The 19,058-nt window shown below is 41.1% G+C and overlaps 2 protein-coding genes across 3 annotated transcripts; both read left to right on the top strand.

The window, feature by feature from the left end:
- Nucleotides 1-2,307: 2,307 nt before the first annotated feature.
- asb14b (ankyrin repeat and SOCS box containing 14b) lies at nucleotides 2,308-3,328 on the top strand. The gene is made up of 4 exons (XM_052593073.1): nucleotides 2,308-2,366; nucleotides 2,717-2,852; nucleotides 2,933-2,988; nucleotides 3,088-3,328. The coding sequence occupies exons 2-4, from the start codon at nucleotides 2,746-2,748 to the stop codon at nucleotides 3,276-3,278; spliced, it is 354 nt and encodes a 117-aa protein (XP_052449033.1). The 5' UTR covers nucleotides 2,308-2,366; nucleotides 2,717-2,745; the 3' UTR covers nucleotides 3,279-3,328.
- A 2,966-nt stretch (nucleotides 3,329-6,294) lies between these two features.
- On the top strand, nucleotides 6,295-17,339 carry LOC128011447 (protein TASOR-like). Of its 2 annotated transcripts, none has more exons than XM_052593819.1 (23): nucleotides 6,295-6,783; nucleotides 7,920-8,065; nucleotides 8,219-8,311; nucleotides 8,666-8,738; nucleotides 9,339-9,430; nucleotides 9,531-9,665; nucleotides 9,754-9,869; nucleotides 9,950-9,984; nucleotides 10,081-10,186; nucleotides 10,277-10,380; nucleotides 10,470-10,573; nucleotides 10,778-10,850; nucleotides 10,936-11,010; nucleotides 11,102-11,803; nucleotides 12,308-12,567; nucleotides 12,645-12,771; nucleotides 12,991-13,832; nucleotides 13,932-14,051; nucleotides 14,165-14,324; nucleotides 14,774-14,873; nucleotides 14,953-15,131; nucleotides 15,222-15,356; nucleotides 15,446-17,339. In XM_052593819.1, exons 1-23 carry the CDS (start codon nucleotides 6,474-6,476, stop codon nucleotides 16,903-16,905), a joined length of 5,547 nt encoding a protein of 1,848 aa, XP_052449779.1. In that variant the 5' UTR covers nucleotides 6,295-6,473; the 3' UTR covers nucleotides 16,906-17,339. The 2 variants fall into 2 exon arrangements, with proteins under 2 accessions (XP_052449779.1, XP_052449780.1); XM_052593820.1 differs by having other exon boundaries at nucleotides 6,332-6,783; nucleotides 9,953-9,984.
- The last annotated feature ends 1,719 nt before the right edge of the window (nucleotides 17,340-19,058 follow it).

Here is a 19,058-nt window from a genome sequence, read left to right as displayed (position 1 = left end):
TTGTAAATACCATTAAATAATGTCTCATCTTACAATTAAATAATGTTTCATATTCTCAGCTTTTCACTGTACACCAAATTTGTAGTCTTCAAGAAACATTTCTTATTATTATCAATTATTATCAATGTTGAAAATGGTTGTCCTGCTTCATATTTGTGGAAACTGTGATGCAGAAGCACAGCATTTGTTCAGCATTCATTTAATAATACATGCCTTTACTATTAATTTAATTAATTGCTGTAATTCCTTTCTGAATAAAAGTATTAATTTATTTTAAAGAAAGATCTTACTGACCATAAACGTTTGAATGGTAGTGTAAATAATTTTCACACACACACACACACAAAACATATTGTAATTGTATATGCTTATTTGGCTCTTTGCTAATATCATCACAGTGTTAAAAAAATTCAATTTATTTATTTTATGATGAAAAGCTTTAGGTCCTGGACAGGGGTTAAACAATAAAATATGTACAGTGTAAAAGTCTCGTAGCCTAGTGGTTAGAGAGTTTGATTCGTAACCCTAGGGTTGTGGGTTCGAATCTTGGGCTGGCAATACCACAACTGAGCTGCCCTTGAGCAAGGCACTGAACCCCAAACTGCTCCCCGGGTGCTGCAGCATAAATGTCTCCCCATCTGCTACGTGTGTGTGTGTTCACTGCCGTGTGTGTGCACTTTGGATGGGTTAAATGCAGAGCACAAATTCTTAGTATGGGTCACCATACTTGGCTGAATGTCATATCACTTTAAAAGTAGCAAAAATAAATGAAGAAGGTATGACAGAAGTATGCCTGACAGATTAAATGTGACCATATTTTAACAAAATTAAAGTTGAAATCTGTTGCTTCCTGTGTGTTATTAGGAGAGCTTAAATAAGTTGCTCATGCAGGAGATGCAGGGTTACAACAAGTGAGTCCTCAGAACTCATTTTAGATCCAAAACGTCTGAAACAACTCCACATATGGTGTTTTTTCTCGAATCTCTGTGTGCTTTACTCTTTTAGTTTGAGCAGCACTATACGTTGAGTCTGCAGTTTCTGATAAAGGTCTTTAAGGGGCTGGTGGTGATGGATGCAGAGCTACAGGCTATAGCTGGCAGTCTGCCGGTGGGGGAAATGCCAGAAAAGTGGGCCAAATGCTCCTAGTCGCAAGCCATCGGGCAGCTATGTCAATGACTTCTTAGCCAGACTCAATTTTCTGCAGGTCAGTGATCACACACAGACAATGGGGTCTAAAAGTATCAGATACAGTAGCTAGTAAAACCTTTTATTTAACATTTTTAAAATGTAATACTGTACATATTATCAATGCGTGGTATCGTGGTACAGAAATAGTGCAGAATTGTATTTTTTATATCATAAAACTGAAGATACAGCTCTCTCTCTCTATATTTTTTAATGAATTATTTTAATTAATTAGTGTCTCTCTGTGTAATTTTCTTTTTCTAAGAGTGGTATGACATGCAGAAGCCCCATGTATTCTGGGTTTTTCTTCACTCAGGCTTGAATTACGCTAGGAAGTACTCCATCCCTATTGACCGCTTGGCTTTAATTATGAGGTATCCTCTGCTGCAGCTGTTCTACAGCTGAGAGTACTTTTATTAGGTAAAAAGAGATGATTTGAGAGCTACAGATTGTTCTTTATTACTTTAGGGTTCTGCCGTTTGACACCTCCGATTCATCTCCTGAAGATGGGGTCTACATTCATGGCCTTTTCCTGGATGGAGCTGGGTGGGATAGAAAAAGGCAAGAATGCCTTCCAGGGCAGGAAGACATTGGAAATAATAAATTCATTTCTAAGCTATCATTTTTTCATTAATTATGCTCTTCCTTGCAGAAGAGTCTTGGCTGAACAGTATCCCAAAGTGTTTGATGCAGTCCCTATCATCTGGATCAAACCAAGTAATGTTCATATTCATCATATCATGCATATCATTCTATGTGATTTATTAATTCACACATCAGAGTGTTAATGTGTGTCTCTGCTGGGATAGCTTTATTTAATCAGTTTAAATAAATTGAATCAGAGTGTGTGGTACTGGCCAATGTGAGTTTAAAGACGTGTGGTTGCCGTTTAATTTAAACAGACATCTGAATACAAGAGAAAGTGTGGCTCATTGCAAGTGTTCAGAAGAACTCAAATGCTAAGAACATTAGCTCACAGGTCAGCTGTTTGGTGGGGTGGAATTGCAAGACTGACTGTCACGCAGTGGGTCAAAGCCAGGTGTTGGTTGGCTGGCCCAGGCTCCTTGAGTGTGTATTTTTAACCATGCCCAGATATAAATAATTTTAAGAGTGTAAAGCAACTAAAAACACAGCGCAGATACAACTGCCACGACTGTTGTCAACATTTCCCATTGCCTCAGGTAGAAGAAACATTTGCCTTTGAATTAAGCATATGCAAACACATTATTCCTGCTGGAATAATGATATTTCTGCAGAAATAGATTGCATGGGATGTGTTGCATGTTTACGAAACATTCTTAAAGTAATTCATTCTTAAAGCAAGTCATTTGAAGGATAAAATTACCAGAGCTTCTAATTATGATGTTAGGCTCTTTTTACACTTTTAATGCAACAACAACAGAGTTTTGTAATTCAATCTTTTTCAACATTAATATACTTTAGTTAAGGGTTTTTAACTACAGGATATAAATGCGGATAACTGATAATTAAAGTCTGCTGGTTATTCTTGTGGTTCTGATTGGCAAATTAGAGTTTATTAGTGAAAGATGGAGAAAATGTATGAGGCTGCAGAGGATGACTGGGATGATGATGAAGATGAGGCCATTCACTACACAATTGAACAGAGTCCTATTGGAGTACAGTAAACAAGCTGATTCAGCAACCAGGTACAGCTAAATCCCCACTTTCGTTAATGCACTATTAGCGTGTGTCTTATGATCTAACATTTCGTTTTGATGTCCCTCAGCAGTGATCCATTAGACTGCATCGACCACGAGGAAATTTTCACTGCTATACAAGCTGGTAAGAGCTAAATCCTCCCAAAAATGTTCATCAGCATTTCCAGTAAGTGCTGTAGTAGATCTGGAGTCTTCGTGATGCTCACTGCATGTGTGGTGTCAGGTAATGAAGATGCTCTGAAGGTCCTGGTGCAGCGTAAAGAGGCTTTGTCTAATGCAGACAACAAGGGATGGATTCCTTCGCATGAGGCAGCGGTGCAACACAAGAGGATCATTCTGGAGATCACGTATGCAGGTGGAAGAGATGTTCAACTGCGAGGAAAAAAGAGAGCACCTACTGTATGGTGGGATTAAAAAGTTACAATTACCTATTTACATTTTTCATAAAGGTAGAATTGCGAGATGAACACTGAATTATTGAATTTATAATTACAAGAAACAAATCCAGAATTGCGAGATGTTTAAGCGTTTCGAGAAATAAAAAAAAATAATGAATTGCAAGGAAATAAAATAAAATTTTGAGAGAAAATAGGTAAGAATTGTCAGATGTAAACTCAGAATTCAGGGTTTATAATCGGTACAAACTCAAAATTGTGAAAAAAAGTCTGAATTGTGAGTAAAAAGTCATAATTACCTTTTTTATATTTTTTATTTATCTGCTGAAATAAGCTTCCATAATAGTTCCCTCTTTAAACCCCTAAAACATAATGAGAATTCCTCATTCAGCATCTCCTCAAGGGTCAGGACAATGCCGTACTCTGAGAGGGGAGACTCCACTGTTTCTCGCCGTTGTCCACGGTACGTGAGAATTCCACAGAACGTGCTGCTGCAGAACGGCTGTGACCCAGACTGTAAAAATGAGGATGATGATTCTTTATTGGTTGCAGGTGTGGAATGTGGTGCTAAGATTATAATGGCAAGACTTTTTTTGGGGGGGGGGGGGGGGGGGTAGATTAAAGTGCATTGTTAATTTAATTAATTTATAAATGAATTTTGAAAATGAAAAAAAAAAGGTCATAAATGAAAAAACGTATGTAAAATAAAACAATCCAAGCTCTAAACATTTCATCAGATAGAAATTGTGAGTAAAATATTTTAAAAATCATCATTCAAATATTTTGGAAAATAAGGGGCCTTGTCAAAAAGGTTGAGAACCACTGATTTAAACAGGTTGATTTTAATTAGCAGTCTTTAAGTTTTATATTTTGTAGACAAAATAGTGTAGAACTTAATTAAATGTATTCAACATTTAAAAAAATGATCTTATTAGTATTGGCCTGAATACATGAATTGCCTTTTTTTCCAGCCATAAAGCATGACCAGTATGACCTGGCTCTGCTGCTGCTACGCTACAATGCCACAGTGGACCAAAAAGGAAGTCTTCAAAGAACCGCTCTGCATGAAGCATCCGTGCTTGGCCTGGATAACTTTGTATACAATCTGGCGCTGACCCAAATGTCATTGATGTCTGTGAACATTATCCTTTAGGACTTGCAGCTCACGCTGGACATTTTAACATTGTAGAGATTCTGCTTCAGAAAAGTGATTTTGAATTCTATCTATCCTTCTGATCCCCACTTTCCTTCTGCCCTTCAGTGTGCATTTAAGGATGAGGTGATGCTGCGTATGCTGCTCAATAATGGCTATGATGTGCAGTGCTGCTTTGACTGTCCGTATGGTCAGGCCTCACATGTGCCTGTGGATTATGAGGGCTGGAACGCTTCTGTCATCAAAGATGTTGTGGTAAGACCAGTTACTCCACACTTTGCAGTGGCAAGGAGTGTGATCTGATCTTGTTAAAGGACTGATGTACTTGAAATGATTAATTCATCTTTGATCAAATAAATACAGCCTTAGTGAGCAAAAGTATTAAAAACACTTCTAAATGATCGTGTATAACTTTTTCTACAAAATACAAAAGCACATATTTTGAAGAACATTTAGGTCTGAACAAAAATCACTAAAAACATTTTTAATTTCTTCTTTTGTGATGAAAGAGGTTTGGAACAACATGAGGGTGAATCAGTGATGACAGAAGTGACATTTTTATGTTTCTCTGTAAGTCTAAACTCATTTGGATTATGTTGATCATGTGACTCTCTGCTCCAAACTGAAGAGTGTTCTGGTTGAACAAAAACAGTGGCTGGAAATATGTAAGATACAATGTAAGTCTCAAGCCAAACCTTAACTTGAAATTCTCAGTAGCCCTAATGTATAGTTCCTAAATGTGCTGTGTTATACTTGTCATAAGTGATAATGTATTAAAATAAAATGCAGCACATTCCAGAATGTATTTATGTATGTTCTCTGCTAATCAGAAAATGCTCGATGCCTGAAGCATCTCTGCAGACTGAAGATCCGTGACTGTTTGGGTCGCATGCGTCTGAGGGCTCCAGTTTTTATCAGTTTCCTGCCTCTGCCCACTAGTCTCAAAGACTATATTCGCTTCAAAGAGTATTATATTAACAGCAGAGGAAGTATGACAGAAGAGTAAAACCAGATTGATAAATCTGTACAAGAGAAGCAGCTATAACAAAACTTTATAAATGTACACTTTTTATTAAAAAAGCCTTGTGAAATATTAATTTGTGTTTAAATAATAATAATAATAATAATAATAATAGAGATATATAAAAATAATAGAGACACAGTGCTGAAAACCTGTGATTCAATGGCTACCAGCAACTGTTTGGTTACATTCAACAAACTATCTGTTGTGTGTGTGTGTGTGTGTGTGTTCAACAGAAGAAAGAAACTCATACAGGTTTGGAACAACTTGAGGGTGACTAAATGATGACAGATTTTTTTAAACAGAAATTTTTGGTTAAACTATCCATTTAAATGTGGAAATATATGGTTTAGGATTATGGCTAATTCAAAAAGTAAAACAAAACTATTTGTACATGTTCAGATGTTCTTCCACAGAAGCCCAAGATGCAATTTGGATCATCTCAAATCATGCTGGAGGACATAATGATTCCAAGGTTTCACACAAACTAGTGGAGTTCTTCTATGTTCTGCGGAATTTATTTTCAGCATAAATTACTATGCCGAAAATATTGCTATTATAAACAGTGGACCCCAATGTACATGAGCTGTAAATATATGATTTAAATAATGCTTGTTTATTATGTAGGCTAATCAATGCATCAGTCATTTGATTCATGTTTTGAACTCATGTGATCATTGCTAGGTTAAATGACATAACTGAGCACAAAGGGCTCGTGGTGATTCTAGGTGACTTTCCCCAAACTGTTGATAATGTTGAATGATTCGTTCTTGGCACTCTGTGGAGTTGCTCTCACGCGCCATGCAGCGATCAGAGCTCACCGTCGTGACGTCTAGACGCTGTGCAGTTCACAGCAGCGCCGCTGGGGGGCGTCAGGCCGCGTGAAGGTAAACAGAGTGACGCCAGAGTTTTGCAGTGGTGGGGAAGAGCATACGTCACAGGCATAATGGCGGAGGCTGGTTGAGAAGGAGAATTACTCCGTGAAGCGGCACTGAAACCAACTTCATCTCCAGCTGACGAGGTGACCGCTGGTCCGAAAAATGGCTAGCAATTTCAGCCAGGAGAGAAAAATCGACAAGGAGAGCAGCAAAGCCGGCGGCCTAACCTTGGAGGATGGCGATAGCAAGAAACAATTGTTGTCAGCCTCTAGCACGGCCACATCCAAGCAAAATGGCGATCAAGCTGGATGTGAAGACGAGCAAATGTCTGAACAAGATGCTTCTGAGCGACGGAAGGCAGGACTGGCAGACCTAAAAAACTGCGGCGGTTCTCCCTCGACACTCCCGCGGTCGACCGAGGAGCTGCCAAGGAGGAGCTTTCAGATTCCGAGGAAAATCAAGGAGCGGAAAGGTTGTGTGTCCCATTGCTACCGCCACTAACGTTACCATGTTACTGCCATTCCCGAAATGCACTGTTTCTGTTTCATAGCCTGCAACTTCGCTAAAAGCTTGCTGCTTACCCTTTCGGGTCAAATTAATAGAGCTGTTTTGATAAGCAAACGGGGGATCTATATAACGCACCACTGGTATTAAATGCATTTTTAGCTAAGTTGTTGCACAGCTCAGAGCTGCAGGAAATAAAGTCGTGCGCTCTTGTGCAACCTCGAGCAGCACGTGAGGATTCGTTTCACGCGCCCGCGCGAGTCGTTTAACGCACACCTCAAAGACACGATGCATTTTCGTCCCACGGTTGTAAACCTCACGGAGGCCGGTGTCATTGGTTTTCTATCTGGCTCCACTCTTCCTCCCTCACCACACAGAGCTGCACCCCACAGGACACGCTTCTTCCCTCCTCATCAATGGCAGCAGTGTCCCGTTGACCAGTGCGTTTCTCCCGTCAGTCTTTACGCACGACGGTTAGAAACACCTGTCAGTCCTGTACAACCAGCCTTATTAGGACACACAGATCCATTCTTTCCCGTACTATTTATTTCCTTAAAGCAGAAGACAAAGATATTACCAATCTTTAAACCGAAAAGCGCTGCTTCAATGAAATCGAAAGTGCTAAGCTGGGAGGTGTTTGTAGTAGTTGCATTACAGCTTTCACTTTGGCATTTGCTGGCATTAGTGCAAGTTTTTTTTTCTGTTTGTTGGTGTTCTAATGTTATATCATGTTTTCTAAACAGCACTTTAAACTCCAGTTTATGCCATTATTATTTTTTTTTAATAGTCAATCGAAAAAGCCAATTTGTTTGGCTATCTTGGGCGTTAATTGACCGATTGATGCGAGTTCCAAAATATTCAATGGTTTTGCTTTTTGATTATAAACATTATACATTTTTGGTAATTGTTACGAAATTTGTGTGTCATTATGGCAGGATTATTTTATGTGCATTTCAACATATCACCGCAAGGTATTGAAAAACCCATTTAATGCACTGAACTGCAAGATGTATGGCTTTTTGAAAAGTTTATGACTCAACTATGTGTTTGTATTAAAATAAAACGACACTAATTTTCTCTCCCCCTTATGTGATTGTCCTTCAGGCCTCCTCCAGCACTTGTCTCCAGAATCCAGAGAGTTTGAGGAAGTTGTGAAGCTTCTGTCCACGTTCTACTTGGACGCCACGTCTCGTGGGACTTTCACCTACACCAAAGCGTCTCTCATTCGCAACGAGCTCCTGGAGAAAGAGGTGAGCGCTGAGAGAACTTAATCAGTAGATGCTGGTGAACAGTATTTTTGGTTGCTTGATTGTTAAAGACTAGATGATTGAAAATGTCCTCGGGCCGTTTGAGGGCTGTTTCCAGTGAATCAAATAATGATATGATTTGTGTCTTTTTCATAGTTCATCGAGAAGAAAAGGGAACTGAAGCAGAATGGCAGGACAGAGGCAGAACTCGCAGAATCATATGCTTTTCTGCTGCCTGAGAGGAATAAGGTTTGTAATGCATTTACTATACAACTGCCACAGTAGTTAGACGTTATCAGTACTTGCAATCAAATATAGCAGAGCAAGCATTGTTCTGATTTAAACTGATTATACTTCATTATGAGACTATGGCTCCCTCTCTGAAATTCAACTTTAAGTTTAGATTTAACATCTAGATGACGCAATGTCTCGTCGTCTTGTCTAATTATTTATCAGGACATACAGTGTAACATGAAACTGGAAATGTGAGATTAATAATTCTGTAAGCCTGCGATTTGAGAAGGTTTTAAATGGCGTCTTATAGTGATAGTCTTGGTCAAAAGCACAACTATAATCGAAGGAATATCTGCTGGACTTTTCCAGGCTCACTGGATCTGCGAAAAGGGTCTTTCTGTGGGACATTCGCGGATCAACAATCTGGGAAGCCCTGTTAAAGGTGAGCGCTTCTGAAGAGTCTGTTTATATCTGTTTGGCTGTAATCATTTCCCTGGGAGGACTCTGGTCACTTGATCTTGTGGTTTGGAGTAGTTGAATTGGACAGGGCCAGAAAGACCACTGCTCCACAGTTCCTTGTGATCGCTGGGCCAAATAAATGTCAATGACCCAAACTCGCTACAGACGTTCGTTTTTGCATGGATAAACATTTTGTAAATTAACATCTGTTTTTTATATTGGTCACCCCTATTACTACTTTCTATTTTCAGAGCATGTTTGTGGTTTTGGAAGCAACATAATATTAATTTTGTTCTTGGCTTAGTGATCAGCAGATTTCTGATTCACGATTATCTTTGTATGGTTTAATGAAGCTGCTGCTGTGTGTTTTCACAAAACTAGCATCTTGTGAATGTGACTAGGGTTGCTTTAACTGGTGAAATGAAATCGTTTCTGCAAATATTTAATCTTATTAAACATAGTATGCTCTGTGCAGAGACTCAGTGAATTTCTTGGGATTAACCCAAGGCTGTTTGTGGCTCGCAGGAATGTCGCCCCAAGTAACTCCCATACCCTTGATTGCTGCTTTTTCTATTTTTTCTAGGGGTTTACCTCTCAAAATACTCAGATTTGTTACAAATGAATCCATTTGAAGTGGGTGCTGCTGGAGACATAATCATATTTAAAACCATGAAGGTAAGTTATTGACAGACTTTGAGGGACTGCTTTGTATTTATAACACACGATGTCACAATGGTTTCAAAAAACAGTAGTGACCTTTTGTCTTATTCTGCAGGGTAAAGTGAAGACAATATTTGACAACATGCCCAAAAACAATCTTGAGCCGACCCTTAAATATGACAGCCATGTCTTCAAAAATGCCAGCAAAGTGACCTCATTATTGTCCTATAGGGCCTTTGAGCACACTCAGGTGAGTGTTTCGATTAGTTTTCAGTATTTTGTTTTGTATTCTTCGTACAGATAGATGACGTGTGATTTCCCTCTGTGTTTTATTCCAGCAATACTTCTATGAATTTGCATTTGAGGAGCTCAGGTCAAGGCCCAGGCATGTGTTGCCATATGCGGTTGTGTCTTTTCAGTTCAAAGGAAAAGAGTCAGCCACAGCCACACACAGGTATAAATAAGACCACTGAAGAAGTATTACAATCTGTTGTGGTTTAATTTCAATTTTGAACGTTTTTTTTCCTCTTTTAGTAGATTGAACAGCATGTTACATGAAGGTCAAAGAGGTACAACTTGGTTTTTTTCTTCATAGCAGTCTAACATAATGATCAGATTGGAATTTTATTCAACTTATTGCATTATTACTTCATTTTTTGCTTTAGTTCGGCGAAGATATACGGTTTGGAGTGGCTCGCTGGTGAATAAGGGCGAAGAGGTCCATCAAGTGTACATCCGGTCTTCAACTCTCCCTCACCTTCCACTTAAACTGTGAGTCTCCTTTCTTTGCGCTAATAAAGTTTGACACCAATTCTGTGCATTGTTTTTAAAATCCCTTATTTGTTTTGGTTTTATTTTCAGCCCAGACAAGCTTGACATTAATACGGCTATGCATCTCGATCAAGTAAAGAGAAAGATCCCGCCCATTCTGCTGTCGTGGGAAGCGTACAGTGGATCGCGAGAGGGTAGGATGAGGATGAGTTCCAGTGATGCTTTTCAGCACAACATTTGATGAATCAGTATTGACGTGACAGTGTGCTGTGGTATTTTTCAGCATTTAAGTGTGGGATGTACTGCAGCCTGTATGAGGTCATTGGGAGGAGTAAACAGGAAAACAGTCTGTCGGGACTGTTGCACCGGCTTGAGAGAGAACGAATGGTGAGCTCATTCACAGCCCACTTTACGCTTTATTGAATTAATGTCCACAGCTTTACTCTAGCAGGGCGTCACTGCCAACCCTCTCCCCTCCTGTATACCATGTCTTCAGTCTGTTCATAGAATCTGTGTCACTGATCTGACATGCAGAATTTAAACTGCCCGTGTTTTATTATAGTCGTGCTATAATTAAACTCTTCACTCTAGGTTTTGGTGAAGCCATTGATAGACAAAGGATTTCTCTTCCTCCTTTCGTCTTCTCAGTTGCACACTACCACCGGTACGTTTATGCACAGCTTTTAACCCCATATGTGACACTGACAGTGTGGAATAACAGAGGCCGTCTGTTTTTTGTTTCTTTATAGACCGGCGAGGAAGAAATGACAGGGTTTTGCTGGCGCTTTTTGTATTTCAAGAGCAAAGAATCACCTCGAGGTTGAGTAAGTGTCTCTCTTATGTTTATTTATGGAAGTTTCTTTAGATTTTCTCTTCAGTTATTTACTTTCACTGATTTCTTCTTTTGCTTTTTAGTTTTGAAGAACTCTGGTGTAGATGAGGACCCTCTTGTTCCATTAGAGCCTAAAGACCCAATCAGCCATCAGCTAGATAATTTTATACCTGCCCTGCATCATGGCCTCTTCAAGCTGCGTGCCAATCCACCCAAAGAGCTCGCGGCGGGGCTGAAACATCAGGTGCTGGACTACCTCAACCAGAAAGAGCAAGGTGTCTTACGGCCTTTCCACATAGCAGAGTACCGGCACAGTTTGGATGACCGGACTAACCAACACCAGGCTCCCCGTCCTAAGAATATGGATGTGGCACTGAACTCTTACATATATGGTCCGGGACAGTTCCAGCTGCCCGTGGAAGCACTGCAGCAGGGTCTGGTGGACAGCCAACAGGGGGCAGCGTCTCCCCCAGCAGGTGCAGAAGAGTACAGTCCTGTCTCAGACTGGGGAGGGTCGGATAGACAGGTGCCGAGTAGCAGCACGATTGGGGTTTCTCAGTCTAATGGCGGCGCTCAGAGGCCACAGGGAGAGTATGACAAAGAAAAGATGGAAAAATTACTAAAGCTGATACAGTTACATAAGCGGACTTTGGGCAAGGACGAGGGGCCTGAAAGAGAAGAGGACTGGGACGCTGCTGGCTTGAAGAGGAGGCTGGAGAGTGAAGGTCCTGGGGGCGTGAGCAAGTACCTAAGGATGGATCTGCTGAATGGAGAACCAGGAAGAGGTGAGTCTGCACTGAACTAATGTAAAGGAATGTACAACATGATTCTGGAAACCCTTGATGTGAAATTTCGAAAGGACTGGAAAAGTTGTAAAAGTACAGTTTTATTAGGCTCTGCTTTAAAATTATATTAAATATATTTCTAAAATATTAAAAAAAATACAATAAAATAATAAAAAAATTATATATTATTTGCAACAATTTTCTTTCATAACAAATATGTCATATAGGACAACGGTCCTTATTTCCAAAGGTTTTTATTTTTTATTTTTATTTTTACATTTTTCCAAAAGCATAGTCTCAATTTAAGAAAAAAACATTTTATATACCAGGTGATTATGAATGAAAAAGCATAATACAGCTTTAGGAAAAAAAAAAAAGTTCTAGACATACATATGAATACTGTTTTTATTTGTCCCTAATGAGAGAGTAGGTGCTGTATCTACTCACACAATAGAGTGTGACTGCAGGTGCTCAGAGACATGATCTGTTTTTCTTTTCTCTTAGTGGTGATGGACAGCATGGGGCTGTGTGACACGGACCTGCGGGAGCGCGTGACTCAGAGTCCCACCCTCCGGGACACACATGCCTTGCTTAAACTCTTCCTCAGCACGCTCAACAGGATGGCCCAGAACTCTAACACTGCCAGCAGCCAGCCTGCAGTGCTGCCTAAAAGCACAGAGAGACACGACCCCAGTGACTCAGCCGCCCACTGTGATCTTGACCTGCGTGCTGAAGAAGAGCCGGTTAACCAGGATTACTTGGAGGTGTGGAGGGTTCCTCATGACATATCTAATGCTATACTCAATCGTTGGTTTTGCTAACCTGTAGTATGTGTGTTTAGGAGCAGATGGCCTGCAGCAGGAGCAGTATGGATGTGTACAGTCCTTCATCCATTCTGGAGCAGCAGCCCTCCCGTCAACCAGAACCCCCACATCAGAGCCTCCCTCTCTGGAGAACGTCCACCAGAGGTCCGTCCTCACCTGCATTTCTCCTGAATAAAAGCAATACTTTCTTTAGAAATAATCCAAACTTTTAAACGGTGTATAACATTTAATCGAATCAACCATATCATTATAGTTAATGTAATGTGTGTTTTAAATTTTGATTTTAAATATGCATTCTTTCATGTATACATGTATAATTTAAATGATATATTTACCAAACTAATGTCCATATTCTGTTTTTAGCTTTAGAGGGTGTTGGTGAGCCTTGTTTGAGTGGAGTGGAGAAGCAGGTACACTCTACACAGAAAGTAGTTGACACTATCCTCGACAGTGAGTTCCAGAACCTCTGCACTGGGGTCCAGAATCTGATGGAGGCCCAACGTATAATTTACAACCATCAGCCTCCTTTGCCGCGATGTGAGGATCAGGCTAAATGGTCAAGCTCTGCATTCTCACCTTTTGTATCCAAATATGTCTCATCAATGCCTGTGCAGAGCTACGTTAACACACTCTGTGAAAAGATGAACCATTTGATCAGGGCTCCCATGGCATCAGTACAACCCGTGGCTGTTGTCTCACCACCTGCTGTTGCCCCAGTGCCCGCCCCCTTGCCACCTGCTCCGCCCCCTTCTGCCATGCCAGCTCCTGCCCAACCCATGCTCCCCTCACCTCCTGTTCATCCTCACACTAAAACATCATCTCCAGTGCCTAAGTCTCAGGCTGTGTCGAGCAAGCCGCAAGCTACCCTCAAACCTCCTCCTTCAAGCAAGCGTCGCCTCGGCACTGTCAAAGAGGTCCACCTGTTTTCAGCAGAAAAATCAGCTGACCCCAAGAGTACAGATGTCGTGGAAAATCCTGTGTGCTCCCCATCATCTGGAAGTGCCAGTCAACCTCCAGTTGCTCCAGTCCCAGAGATTCCCTCAGAGCCTACTCATGCAGGAACCTCAAGCACTGTGGGAGGCAGCGTTATTGGGCAAATCAAGCCTGATGTTTTGTGCACACTGATGGAGATCATGCAGAAAAACGCAGTCAAGTTTTACATTCAAAGAGGAGATGAGGAAAGCGAACTCTGCACTGAGATCAAGGTCTGAAAATATGAAGTGTCAGAATGTTCAGTGTGGCCCGATACATTTGACCAACCTTTGAAACACCTTATCTTTAACCTCATTTGTTTGGTTTTACAGGAATATTTACGCAGCCTTGGCAATATTGATTGCAACCCTCAGAGTTACCTGGAGAGTAAAAGTCAGCAGAAGTTCATGATCATTATTCAGAATGAGGATATAGCCGCTCATGTACATAAGGTACTTAATAACTCACTACTTTAACTGTATGTTTTATAACTAGTTTATTAGTTGTAGGAAACAAACTCAGAAGCATCTGTTTTAAGGCATTGCTCCCTCCATTCTCCATTTAGATTCCAGCACTGGTGTCTCTGAAGAAATTGCCCACAGTTTACTTTGCTGGAGTGGACAGCCTGGATGATGTGAAAAATCGCACTTACAATGAGCTTTTCGTGTCTGGAGGACTCATTGTGTCGGATGAGCTCATTCTCAACCCTGACAATATAACACTAGGTGAGAGCTAAAGATAGATTGTAGAGGGGTTTACAAAATCTTCAGGCACCAGCTTGTTGAAAAGAGCTCCCCCTTCAAGTGTGAATGTGTATAGTTGTAGTGTTTCCTTTAAAGACTGCATGAAATAGAAGTGCACTCTAGTTTCTAAATGCATCTTAATGATTTTGAGAGTGATTCATCTATGCATATATCTTTTTTTAAATGTTTTAAATGGATAATTTTCAAATGAAACACAGTAGCTTGATCTTCCGATGAAATGACCTCTCTGGAGATATATATCTGCTTTAAAACCACCCCTTTATTACAAAACAGTCCTTGCATTCGGAACTGCTTTTGTTCGATCAACCACTACCCTATATTTTGTTCAAATGTATTTGTTTTTTTAATTCAAATGGTTACAATATGCAAGAAAAGATTGAGACTTTACACATTGCCATTTATGTTTACAGAGAAGCTACAGGCATTTCTCAAGTTCCTGGAAGAACAGGGCTCACCTTGGAAGTGGAAGGTGCACTGTAAGACTCAGAAGAAGCTCAAAGAGCTCAGCAGGTTAGAGACAAACCGATTCATGTGTTTTGCCAATCCTGAGTCCTAGTCTCCGAAATCTCACACGTCCTCCCTTTCACAGGTTAAACACTGAGGCGCTGGATCTGTTGAACCTGCTGACGACCTACCAGAAGAAACACCTGGTGGAGTTTCTGCCTTATCACGAGTGTGACACTCCATCTAGGCAGGCTCCTGATTTGGACTGTCTGGTCAAGCTGCAAGCTCAGCACACACAGCTTCGACACATCATTTTCCTCACAGGTACGTCCAGCAGGTCTAGTTGAAGTTCTGGTGTATATGAATGTTGGTGTGTGTTAAGTTGAAGTTTGTTTTTGCTGTGTTCGTAAACAGAAAAGCACGATGAAACATTCTCCCAGTTCTCCGGTAGTGGAGTCATCGTTGCAGGTATGAATGACATCATGAACAACTTCCAGAGTTTGATCAGTGTCCCGGAAGAAGTAGCAGTGGCTGCCCTACCTGAACCAGGTAAAAACACAGTCCTTTACTTTTCCTGACAAAATTCAGAAGAAATGAGAGATTTCAGTTTTGACACTATCTTCTCTTTGACTGCTCAGTGGAGCCTGATGCGGTTCGAGATGAGGATGACATGTCAATAGACTCTGAAGATGACATGCCCATTATCACAGAGACGTCCATTCAGCCTGAAAATGACCTTAAGGAACCGCAGGCACCTCAGCCCCCTCCACCCCAGACCGATGGATTTCGTCCTCCCCTCCCTGACCAACCCTGTGTGAACCCCATTAGTGATCCACTTGTACCACCTAACCCTTCCGCCTACCCTATCCAGGGCTCTATCTCCACTGATTATGCAGCTCTGAAGTCTGCCATCGCTCAATATAAAGCTGCCAGTCAGGAGAGCACCTCTATGCCTGAAGTAGAGGACACCCTGGCCAGTTTCGGTGTGAATCCCCACCAGAGCTACCTGTGTTCCAGCTCGGCACAGTGGAGCCCTTACTCTGGTTCTCCCGCGTATCATATGTCCTCGGCATATTCGTCTCCAGTTAGCGTGGCCTCCAGGGGATCAGATTACAGCCAAACTGTTGCTCCTCCTGGGACCCAAACTCCAACAAACACCTCCACCATACCAGTTCCTCAACCACTCACCGTTCCCCTTTCCCTCCCTCAGCCCCCAGTTAGCTCAGTGGAGGTGCCTTCTATTCCGGAATCAGCCACCTCTCTTCAGCCGCCCGGACAGTCCTTACCCATTCCTGACAGCGTGGGAGTGCCTGGGGTGGCAGCGGCAAGCACTGCTAACCAGTTAGGACTTGCTGGCTCTCAAACTGCTAAGATAGGTGTAGAGTCTGCTTCCTCATCCACTGCTTCTTCCTTGTCCTCTCTTCACACCACTTTTCCTTCCTATCCAGATACTACTCTTTTTCCAGCCCTCACCCCAATTCCCCCTATTCCACCGCTTTTCGGCTGGGGTCCTACAGCAGGAGCCCAGCAGGGTTACGCGGCTGGACAGAGTGGGGCAGGATTCGGGGCTCTACCTTCCACCCAAGCTGAGGCCGCAAAGCCTGCTGATAGATCATGGGTAGGAGCCACTGAGAGCGAAACCGCTCGTGGACAAGAGGAAGAAGGTGCCCCTACTTCAGCGACTTCTAAAGTTCTCCAACAGGAGGCTAGTGGAGAGAAAGGAGGTGCACTGGGTAGTTCAACCTCATGTGGCCAAGGCAGCAGAACTCCAGTGAACTCGTCCTCTGAAAGTCGGGGCGGCAGTCAGGCCCCTCCCACCAGGGGCGGCACTGCCAGCAGAGGACTCTTACCCATCCCTGGAGCCCCAATGAGAGCCTTGTGCCGAGGAGGACACAACAATAGCATGTACAATCCCAGAGGGGGACATCCTGATATGATGCGTGGTGGTTTCAGGGGTCGAGGAGTACCGCCACATCCCATGAGATCTAGACCGGGTCGGGGTCACATGAGAGGGGGCCCATCCTGTAACTGGGGTTATCCCCCTGGGAGGGGAGGGGGTGGTCGGTCAGACTACTATTCGGACTACACCTATAACTAAATGCCATAGGGATGCCCTATAGACTACTGGCATTAGGATTGTACATATTTAACATTAAGAGCACATCAAATCAAAATACCATCATCTGAAATAAAAACACAAAAAATTGAAATCTGGTTTTGTATGACTGAGATTGGTGACCCAGACATTGGCCAGAATTTCACTGTTGTCAGTAATGCTCTTCCTAAACCAGATGTTTGAAAAACCTTGTTCATACCACTATATTTATATTGCCAAGAAATGTAATTGCCTTTCAATGTTTCATTTTTGTCAATACTTTTCGTTCGGATTTTCAACAAGGAAATGGTTTGTGAACAAGGAGCAAAAAGCAGACAATATTTTTTTAAAGAGAAAAAGTGAGTCATTCTTCATTTTAGCATTTTTTTTTTTTCATTCTTGGTTGTACAGTTCTATTAAAACAAGGTTGTATCAAACATTGTGATATTGTGTCCAGTATTAACTCGCAGTTGAGAATGTGTGAACTCTTTGTATATGTACAGTTATTTATGATGCTATATAAAAATGGTTAAAGGTTTTCTTTTCCAATGAGGTTGATCAATGCCAGAGTTGTTTATATGTGTGCATTGACACCATTGAAACTAATGGTTTTACAGCCAGCCAGCAGAGGGCATAATTTCCTAATTGATTCTGCTGTCCTGATGCTGATGCAGTTTTCTAAAGGGGCTTATGTTTCTTGTCAAAAAAGAACAATTTAATGTGTTCAATTATATTATGAAGATTATGCATCTAGATTTCAAAACTGAATCTGAATTTGCCCTTTGTACATGACATACATGAATATGGTTAGCTGAAGTTTTGTAGAAAATACCTCAGGGCATTTCACAAATGTTACTATTTACCAGATAAATGACTATGTCTCTGAAAACAATGCGTAAGATTTTGTTCAAAACACTTTTTTTTATGCTATTTCTTGAATCCAACCTGGATTATGTGAGTTTCTTCGTGCTTTTCTCTGTTAATAGAAGATCTGGCTTTTTATTCCAGAATTGGCTGTTGAAAGTGCAATGTTAAAAGCATGTTTTAAAATGATCAGGCATATTTCACTATGTCTGTTTAAACAACTCTTTTGCATGGTTTGGAAATGTGTTCTCTGCACAATTCTTCATGTGGCTCACCAGTTTACATTTTGAAAGCACATTCATTCTTCATACATCTCCACCTGAGTTCAGTATAGGTTTGTAGGTAATAGAAGTCCAAAGCATACCCGCATGAGAGAGAGGAGGGAAAAAAAAAGATTAAAGGATTAAGGAAAGGCTGAAAAATTGCTGGAGTGCCTAGTTTTGCCCCAAAGTGAATTCTGCTAAATCTGACCTATGGTCATCTCATATCTCATTTGATATAGTCATCTCTCAAAACAACACTAGTATTACAAACACAGCACAAAGGCAAGGCTGGAATGAGACAGGCAATGTTATATATATCTTGATTTGAGTATATCAGATATGAGTTTGTTGATGAGATCGGTCAGTCTGTTTTTGGCAAGTCTAAATAATTGTTCAGTTTTTAAAAATGCTGTTTTGATGTTTAAGGATGTACAGGTTTGGATAAACTTAAAGAGTATGTGATCTAATGAGAAATTATTGTGCATGATCACATAGGTGTGCTTTATATAAATACATATACTTCTATATTATAGAGTAGATCTGGTAACATTTCATTTGGCAGGACTGCACAACAGATGAACAGCCAGGGAACACATGTCGACGAATTACGAATGTTAAATCGGGTTGCTGCAGATAAATCTGATCACATCTGGAAATGGGCTGCATGGATTAACTCTGCACCTTTGCCATGGTGCTCTTTCATTTTCATATTTTGCTTTTACTTTGCATACTGTGCACGGTGTGGAAGGGAAAATTCTGGCAGGGGTGTTAATCCTCTCCCATAGTACATCCCTTTAATGAAAGAGCGATTTGCTTGATGCAAAGTGCAGAGATGAATAATATCACACATAAACAGACATCACTACATTGCCTTCGCTTTTTCTTCTTCATTTATCACATCTCCCCTTTGAGTTGTGGAGTTATTGACTTTTCGCAACTGCTTGGTGTTGCGTCATAGTTCTGCACCAAACTTTACCACCATGTTTTCTTGACAAAGGATTAGCTTTATTCAATGGTAATTACTTTACA

The sequence above is a fragment of the Carassius gibelio genome, chromosome B23, assembly GCF_023724105.1.
Source record: "Carassius gibelio isolate Cgi1373 ecotype wild population from Czech Republic chromosome B23, carGib1.2-hapl.c, whole genome shotgun sequence".
NCBI lineage: Eukaryota > Metazoa > Chordata > Actinopteri > Cypriniformes > Cyprinidae > Carassius > Carassius gibelio.
This window is presented reverse-complemented; position numbering and strand designations above follow the sequence as displayed.